Source organism: Nicotiana attenuata, unplaced genomic scaffold (assembly GCF_001879085.1).
Source record: "Nicotiana attenuata strain UT unplaced genomic scaffold, NIATTr2, whole genome shotgun sequence".
Lineage (NCBI taxonomy): Eukaryota > Viridiplantae > Streptophyta > Magnoliopsida > Solanales > Solanaceae > Nicotiana > Nicotiana attenuata.
The window spans coordinates 120,140-129,661 of record NW_017672911.1 but is presented as its reverse complement, the minus strand read 5'-3'; the positions used below and the strand labels follow the sequence as shown (position 1 = coordinate 129,661).

At 37.2% G+C, this 9,522-nt stretch overlaps 1 protein-coding gene across 5 annotated transcripts; it reads left to right on the top strand.

Annotated features, from left to right (window-relative positions):
• Nucleotides 1–3,261: 3,261 nt before the first annotated feature.
• LOC109214909 lies at nt 3,262–8,677 on the top strand. Of its 5 annotated transcripts, XM_019378874.1 has the most exons (3): nt 3,262–7,966; nt 8,242–8,310; nt 8,400–8,677. In XM_019378874.1, exon 1 carries the CDS (start codon nt 3,451–3,453, stop codon nt 4,747–4,749), a length of 1,299 nt encoding a protein of 432 aa, XP_019234419.1. In that variant the 5' UTR covers nt 3,262–3,450; the 3' UTR covers nt 4,750–7,966; nt 8,242–8,310; nt 8,400–8,677. The 5 variants fall into 5 exon arrangements, with proteins under 5 accessions (XP_019234419.1, XP_019234417.1, XP_019234420.1 ...); XM_019378872.1 differs by having other exon boundaries at nt 3,262–6,454; nt 6,540–8,677; XM_019378875.1 differs by having other exon boundaries at nt 3,262–6,892; nt 7,718–8,677.
• The last annotated feature ends 845 nt before the right edge of the window (nt 8,678–9,522 follow it).

Sequence of the window (9,522 nt, the reverse complement as noted above, 5' to 3'; positions counted from 1 at the left end):
GTCCTGAAGTTTGAGTTCCAAGTTCAAAAGTTAAGGACACTTGGTCCTTAACTTTGAGTTCCAAGTTCAAAAGTTAAGGACACTTGGTCCTGAACTTTGAGTTCCGAGTTCAAAGTTAAGGACACTTGGTCCTGAAGTTTGAGTTATACGTTCAAAAGTTAAGGACACTTGGTTCTCAACTTTGAGTTGAAAGTTCAAAAGTTGAGGAAACTTGGTCCTTAACTTTGAGTTCCAAGTTCAAAAGTTAAGGGCACTTGGTACTGAACTTCAAGTTTCAAGTTCAAAAGTTAATGACACTTGGTCCTGAACTTAGACTAACAAGCTCAAAAGTTAAGGACATGGTGTCCTTAACTTAGAGTTACAAGCACTGAAATAAATTATATTACCTTGATGTCCTTTTGAATCTTTGTTTCTGATATAGCTATTTTTTGATTTTTTCTAGTAACTTCTGCGTGCATATCCTTTGTAAACTTCTCCGATAATCTCTGAATCAAAAACCATAAAAATAAAAAAGTCTCTTAAGCAAAAATAATCAAATAAAAAACTAATGCTATTCAAAGACAGAGAACCTACTTTAACAATTTCCTTAAGCAAGCTTCATCAAATTGTGTGGAGGTAGGCATTGAACTTTGATCTTGAGACAATGACTCATGCACACTAACAGGCCCCGCATCTTCTTCAATTGAAACAAATGGTACCAACTCGATCAACTTATACACCTATTATATAAGGAAACAAACGTAAGTTTTCAGAACTAAAACACATAACCAAAAAAATAGCTAGTAATCAGATTTACTTACATTTTTATTATGGAAGTATTTTTTACACAGAGAATCATATTGTGGAGATTTCATATCTGAATAACATAACATCTGAGGAAACCCACATTCTCTGAAGTTCACAAATTGTTTTTCCTAGAAAATAGGGAATACTTCCATAATCCAAACACAAAAAGCGAAAGGGAAGCCAAGTATAGTATAACTATCCTTGTCTTTCTCTTTCTCTTTCCCATTGGGCTTCAAACAACTCTTCAATGATTTTACTAACGTATCATAACAAAGAGAGCCCCAGTTGAAAGAAGAGCAGAGTTCATCGTCATCTACTTTCATTAGCTGCTCGGACACATTCCGATTGTTTCGCTTCCCCATCAAAACAGATTCAACAAAATAAATTGTTGCCAACTTCACCGCATCATCATCACTACCTACAAATGATGCAGCTGTACCATCTGGTTGACTAGTAATAAAATTAAACAAATCGCCTAACTCAATTCTATCTTTTCCAGTGAAGTAAACTTTCGAAAGCCTATTCTCTTTTTTACGCAAAACTGTGAAGTCACTAAAGAAGAACATTTTAAACCAGTAATTATATGAAACGCTTCACGTGTAAACTTTACTTCATGGTCAAAAACCTTGAATGTCATTGAATTAGGGTCATTGTGTGTTACATTGTTTCCTTATACTGTAAATCTCCTTTCCAATAGCTCAACGAATTACGCCAAACATCAAACTCGAAAACACGATCTCCTTCCATTAGCACACTACAAAGAAGGAAAAAGAACAAAAAAAAATTAGGACTAAAATCCAGGACTAAGTAAATGCATCTTAAAGTTAAGGACAATAGGTCCTCAACTTACAGTTACAAGTTCAAAAGTTAAGGACACTTGGTCCTGAACTTCAAGTTTCAAGTTCAAAAGTTAAGGACACTTGGTCCTGAACTTCAAGTTTAAATTTCAAAAGTTAAGGACTCTTGGTCCTGAACTTTGACTTACAAGTTTAAAAGTTAAGGACACTTGGTCCTAAAGTTTGAGTTCCAAATTCTAAAGTTAAGGACACTTGGTCCTGAACTTACAGTTACAAGTTCAAAAGTTAAAGGACACTTGGTCCTGAACTTCAAGTTTCAAGTTCAAAAGTTAAGGACACATTGTCCTTAACTTAGACTTACAAGTTCAAAAGTTAACGACACTTGGTCCTGAACTTTGACTTACAAGTTCAAAAGTTAAGGACACTTGGTCCTGAAGTTAGAGTTCCAAGTTCAAAAGTTAAGGACACATGGTCCTGAACTTCGACTTCCAAGGTCAAAAGTTAATGACACTTGGTCCTTAACTTTTGTAGAAGCACAGTTAACTAAAAATTCATAAACACAGTTAGCTTATGAATTCGTACGACTATTTTTATGAAATATCCTTACATAATCAAATATATTGATTGAACCACAAACACATTTCAATACAAAAAAGTTCTGAATAACTTCCTCACAAAAATCCGCTCCTTATTCCACACTGAATCAAGTTATAATCATTATTTTTTAAATTTCACACATACTTGATGCCAAACACAACATTGATTGCGATTACAGTTATACAAAAATAAAAATGCATAAAAGCAAAATGAAAAACATACCAGTTCGCTGGTTCGATGCAGAGAAGATGACAAAGGAGAAGAGATTAAGTGCAACAAACTACACGCAGAGAATCGCTGGGCATGAACAAAATCGAACTTGATTTGCATGCAAGGAAAGATACTGATACTGAGGGACTCTCAAATTTTGCCTCTGAATGTATAAAATAAGGGTTTGGGAATATAAGAATAGAAGAAAGGGTAAAACTGTTTTTTTAAAATAATTTTAATAGAGTAGTGACTATTTTGGCTCAGCATTAGAATTGGTGGATAAAAAAATAAACACCACCTTATTTTGTGGCTACCACACGCCATTTTTACAACTTTTATCAACAAAAAAAAAAATCAAACTGTTTGAGAAGGAATGCACACAGGTAGGCTTTCAAAACTCAGTTGGAGATTTAAGTCACATTTTATTTCAATATTCTACAAACTTATAAAAGTCTCAGCAAATTAAAGAAGTTCAAAAACAAAAATATTCAAAAACTTTAAAAACAACCACTAATTGTCTGAGGTGGGGGAATGAAAGGAAAAGAGAAAGAGAGTGTTCGGATTGGCTTATTTTAAGTGCTTATTGGCTTTTAAGTCCCTTTTTAGTTTGTGTGGTGTTTGACAATAATAAAAAAAATGCTTAAAAGCACTTACTTTTAAACATAAAAAGTACAAAAATAAGCCAAAAGCTAAAAGTTAGGTATTACCAACTTATGACTTTTGACTTTTAGTTTAAAAACTACTTTTTATAAGCCAATCTAAACACCCTCGAAGAGTTGCGCATGTGGCCCGATGTTAACACTTCCATTTGTTTACAGGACTTTTGGTCAGGCAAGTTAAGTGGGTATAAGAACTCTCTAACAGAGTCCAGTAACCACCACAATTTTTTGCGGACCAACAATTTACCCAAAAAGATTTTCTGGGTCTAAATTTCGTGGGTTACGCACCTAGGAATGGTAATACTGTGTAGTTGGATACTTGGATTATGATGCGATTGAAGTGTCCTCTCAAAGCCTTTACCAATAAACCTTGTTTCTTCCCCTCCTAACCAGTGATAAAAATGTTGATGAGTACAACCATCTTCAGTTCCATTCATCTCAAAACCTCTTCTTTCTTCCCAACCCCGCTTCCCACCAAACACCAAAATCTCACTTTCTCCTTCAAACCCAATTCCCCAATTGCCCCCATCAAATGGCACCACATAAGTTCCTGTGCAGCTGGTCAAGAAATCGACATGGAACGAACCAATGAAGGACTATACACTGCAAAACCCAAAAAAGTCGTAATCTTGTGGGACTTAGACAACAAACCGCCACGAGGCCCGCCTTACGAAGCAGCCATGTCATTGAAAAAAGTAGCACAATGCTTTGGTGAAGTCGTAGATATGTCTGCATATGCCAATCGCCATGCTTTCATCCATCTTCCTCAGTGGGTTGTTGAACAAAGGCGCGAAAGGCGCCATCTTGATGTTCTCGAACGTAAAGGTGCTGTAACCTCTTCTGAACCTTACATTTGTTCTGTTTGTGGCCGAAAATGTAAGACTAACTTGGATTTAAAGAAGCATTTTAAGCAGTTACATGAGAGAGAAAGGCAAAAAAAGCTCTCTCGTATGAGGTCACTTAAAGGGAAAAAAAGGCAGAAGTTTAAAGAGAGGCATGTTGATGGTAATTACAAGTATATAGAGGCTGCTAGGAGTTTGATAACACCAAAAGTGGGGTATGGTTTAGCAGCTGAGTTGAGGAGAGCTGGGGTTTTTGTAAAGACGGTGGCGGATAAGCCACAGGCTGCAGATTGGGCATTGAAAAAGCAAATGCAGCATTCAATGACTAGAGGGATTGATTGGTTGTTTTTGGTTTCTGATGATTCAGATTTTTGTGATATGTTGAGGAGAGCAAAGGAAGCTAATTTGGGAACTGTAGTAGTTGGGGATATGGACAGGGCATTGGGGAGGCATGCTGATTTATGGATTCCTTGGAATGGGGTAGAGAATGGGGAGATAAAGGAGAAGGATTTAGTGTTAAAGCTTGAGAGGAGGAGGGAGTCATGGGGTAGGAGTAATGCGCGGTTTTCTGTGAGTGAATTTAATGGTGGGATAAGTGAGGAGGGTACTAGTGTAGGAAGTTTGATGGATGATATTGTTGAGAAGTTGGAGCTTTCTGGCGCGAGGATTTCGGCTTTCTCTGAAGGGGAGGAGGATGAAGATGTTGAGGAGCTGGATGAGGAAGACTGGCTTCGAGCAAGATTGGATCAACCAGGTGATGACAATTATGATACAGAGGACTCCTTATTGGATAGCGAGGATGAGGAGGGGGACTACTTATTGGATAGTGATGATGAAGATCTAGGCCAGATGGTATAAATTGATGATGAAAGCAATAAGAGAAAAAGCACTTTGGTATTGCTTTGTCGAAAGATTTATAGGAATTGTTTGAGATAAGGAGTATGCTCTGTAAAAATGAGGGAGAATGAAAGGTGGCTAGAGCAATTTGACATATTGATTGGGTATGTCTCTGGCAGTTGAGCTATCTTCGAGTATGTCGAGGTAATACAGATGTAACCTGACTTTATCTTTCAGAAGTATCCAACACTGTTACTTGGTTATCAAAGTATTGCTTTGAAAGTTTACTGTGGCTGTATTCTCTTTCACAAACTTTCTACAAGGTCACTGTCTGCTTCTCGCTTATGGGAATATTCCCATTGATTCGAATATAATACATGTCAAATTCCATTTTTTGGGCTTTTCTCCAAATTTATTTTTGGAGCTCTGGATTATTTGTGATATTGTCATCCGATAAAGCTCTGAGTTATTACTTCTTTATCTCTCTGTTATGTGTATTGCATATACATGACTCATATTAGTTGTTCTTGGGGTAACTCTTCTGCACCTGTTTTTACCTGATCATTTTTTTGAGGCAGTCAAGTATCAGCACACGGGGGTTCTTCTACATATTAGATGTGGAAATTTCTGCTGCATTCAATTTTGCTATGTGGTTTGGTGAATAAATATACCAGATAAAAGAGTGAATGTGGAATTTCTTTTAACTAATTCAACTCTTTGCTTTTCTAATCAAACTGCCAATCACGCCACACCAATTATGCCACTTATGTTTTTGCTTCTGTTTTCATTTCCTCCGCTATTGTTACATGAAACTACTAATTACACCCCTACCATTAAGCACATCTTGATCACGTGGAATTTGAAAGGATAAACAGATAATAGATCAGATTGGCCAAAAATAAGCATTAGACAAATCAACTAAACAGATAAGCAAAATTCTGAAGAGCTTGTGTTCACTTTATCCCAATAATGATCTAAAGACATCGACTTTTGGACTGCACATAGCAGCGGGGACATTACTGTAAAGCCATATTACAGGAGGCTAACCATCGGTGTCCAGTTCCTTTCATGGCCTTGGGGAAGAGGTGGAGATCCTAAAGTCCCCATTAATATAGCTTGTTTTTGTTGGGTGCTAGGAGATGACGCATGCCTTACTCAGATATATTTGCAGAAAAGAGAAATGATGATCTTTCAGTAAATGCTTTATGTGTAAAAAGGAGGTGGAGGGCAGTAGTCATCTGTTTCTGCATTGCTGTTTAGCTAGACAACTTTGGAACTTTTCTTTTATAAATTAACATTATTGGGATAAAATGGATGATGCCACTGTCTGTTAAGGAGCTCTCTAGCAGCTGGATGGGCTGCAAATGCAATAAAGAACTGAAAGATATGGAGAACAATTCCAGCATGTGTCTGTTGGGTCTATGGAAAGAAAGGAACCAGAGTAAAATAAGTATTGATAATGTCAATACATTTCCTCAACTGAGAGAAAAATTTGCTCCCAAAGACAACTGCAATTAGTACTAGTTGACAGAAGTAATCGAAAACAAAGAATAGTTAATAAGATGTCATGTTCCATGGTATTGGCAATAAAATTGAGGATGACAGGGAACCGTAAATGGAGATTTTATATGCCAAAGAACCACCGCTTGGAGTACAGAACTGATTTTCGTACTATTTAGAAGCGACAGTTAAGGTCCTCTTCGCCGTCCTAATTCCGGAAATTACGGTAAAGTCCTTTCGTTGTCTTGTTGGGCTATTGAAATTGCATGAACTCTGGGGTTAATTTGGTATTTTTGTCATATTTTACACAGCCGCTTTCTGCGACACTAAAACCTTCTGCTGAATTCTCCCACTCTCTGTCCTATTGGCACGCGCCTCTCTTTGGTTACCCGTTACTGATGTGCTAAACCCGCTTTTGGCGATGTGTAGCTCTGCAACACCAGCACTTTGATGGGCATGTGTAGCGTACTTCTGGCGTTAACCGTTAACCCTTGAAGCCAGTTCACTTTTGCTGTCCTTGTTTCTGCTAATTTGATCTTTATGAGACAGTTTACCAGGCTGCTTAGCTGTGACCGCCCAATAAATTTTGGAACATGCTCTGTTTTGCTTTGGTCTCTGCTTTTCTGCTATCCATGTTATCGTCTCTCTGCCTGCTTGCTGATAGGTCAGTGCTCTAGCCTTCGTCTTTCATCTCCTCCTTTAAATTTGTGTCTGCCTTGATGGACTGCAAAGGTTTAGGAAAGGGTTTTGGTTTGATTTCCAGAAACCAATAGATCTAAAAGCTTCTGCTTATGGATTTCATGAAGAGCTTTTGAAAAGCTCTTCTAGACATTTTACAATGTTTACTTCTCTATTTTTCTTATAGGCTCCTTTAAGGTCCTCGTAGTCTTGATGATAAAAAACAAGAAGTTAAATTAGTGAAAATACTGGGTAAAGTTTACGTGTTTACAATGAATGAATCTTTTGTTAAAGAGTAAATCATCCTTGATCGTTATTAGTCAGGACCCTTTTAAGTCTGTCATGAACATGAATTAACAGGATTATAAGATAAAGCACCATATGAATCGCTAAAAGTAAAAAGAATAACAGGAAAAGAACCTTTTCTATTCGTTACATTGCTTTAGGAAGGAAGATGTACCCCTACCACTAGAAATATTTTAAATTTATAGCTGTCTATATCGCACTAGACAAAGATCAACTTCCTTCGAACTCACAAAAAATAAACAATATAAATACAGTCCACATGTATACTGATATTGCTATGGCTCTTCTATATAGCTGTACATGAATTTGGACAAGATATCATTTATCAGTTCCATTGGTTCCAAACTGGTGGTATATGCAGCCTAAGGACAAGAACAATCATACAACTGATCCAGATAGGCCTGAGGTGTCAGGCATTTTCCATCTGATCACCGCATTAATATTATATGGTTATTTAATTCCTATTTCCCTCTATGTTTCTATTGAAGTAGTGAAGGTCCTACAGGCATTGTTCATAAACCAGGATATTACGTAATATGTATGCTGACAAGACAGGAACTCCTGCTCAAGCACGGACATCAAACTTAAATGACGAGTTGGGGCAGGTTGATACCATCCTCTCGGATAAAACTGGTACTTTGACATGCAACCAAATGGACTTCCTAAAATGCTCCATTCCTGGTAATGCATATGGAACACGAGCCAGTAATGTTGAACTTGCAGCTGCAAAGCAGATGGCAGAGGACCTTGGCGGGTAAGATGAAATTTCACAGACTCATTATAATTGAATTAGAGACGGTTGTCACTCCTAAAAATGAGATCAGGCCTGCAATAAAAGGGTTCAGCTTTGAGGATAACCGACTTATGAAGGGGAATTAGATAAAGTAGCCAAATGCAGATGTCATCTTGCTATTTTTTTAGGATACTTTAACTTTGTCATACTGCGATTCCTGAGTTAAATGAGGAGACTGGCAGCTAAAATTATGAAGCAGAGTCTCCTGATGAAGCAACATTCCATATTGCAACTAGGGAATTTGGCTTTGAGTTCCTTAAAAGAAAACGGGAGAGATATCCTTCTTTTGAAGAGCCAAATTAAAGGTGATTCAGCCTCAATTATTGCCGGTTGTTTCAAGATTTACATTACCTTGTAGTATAATACCAACTTTCTCTTGATCTTTTATCTATAGGGAATTCAAAGTTCTCAATCTACTGGACTTCACCTGCAAGCGGACCAAGAATGTCTGTTATTATTCGGGATGAGCGGGGCCAGATTCTTCTCGTGTAAAGGAGCAGACAGGTCTTTTTTTGACATTTTTTAAAGTTAGTCTATTTCGTATCTACTTCGTTATCCAGTGAAGTAGGTCATTGATGAGGCTATTGTGCTATAAAAGATGCTCTTAACATGCTGTAGGCATGCAAAATTTATTGAATTTAAATTCAATTAAATTTTGACTATATTTTAATTTCAAGATACATCGGTCCAAATAAATATTATGGGGTAATATAATTGAATTAATTATATAAGTCCAATATATATGGATTAAATAAATAAGTCTTAATGCATTGGGTTAGCCCATTTAATTGGGCTACAAGTAATGAGCCCACTTCATTAGGCCCAATATGTCATATTCCTAGTGGCCCAGTTTGGTGTCATGTGTCAAGTGATGTGGCACGCTTCAAGCAATCAAGTTCAAGTTCAAAAATCAAGTTCAAGCTCAAGAACGAACAACTTATGCTCAAGAAATCAAGTTTAACCTCAAGAATGAAGAACAAGTCAAGATTCAAAGAGTACGAGTTCGAATCAAAGTTCGTGCTAATTGAATTCAAGATCATCGTTCGTGGAAACGAATATAGATTCAAGATCAAGCTCAAAAGCACTTGAATTTATTTACTATTGGAAAGAAGAATCAGAGGATTCATAGAGATTGTAATACTCAAATATTCGAAATAAAATACTACGATTGTTGCAATATTTTTTGGTCTTGATTTTATTTTCCCGACGCAATTTATTGTCTACAAATTCTGGCACGCCCAGTGTGACGACCCAAAGGGTCATCACTTGTTTCCTTACTCATTTTGTGCTTTCGAGGCCTTGAAAACCTCATTTGGGGTTGCCTCGATTTGCGTGCGCAGTCCAGGCGCGTAGCCGGAAAACTTAAATATGAATTCTGTGAGAAAAATAATAAGTTTTGATTATAAAATGAATTAATTTGACCTTGGTCAACGTTTTGGGTAAACGGACCCGGACCCGTGATTTGACTGTCCCGGAGGGTCCGTAGGAAAATATGGGACGGCGTATGTCCGGAATCG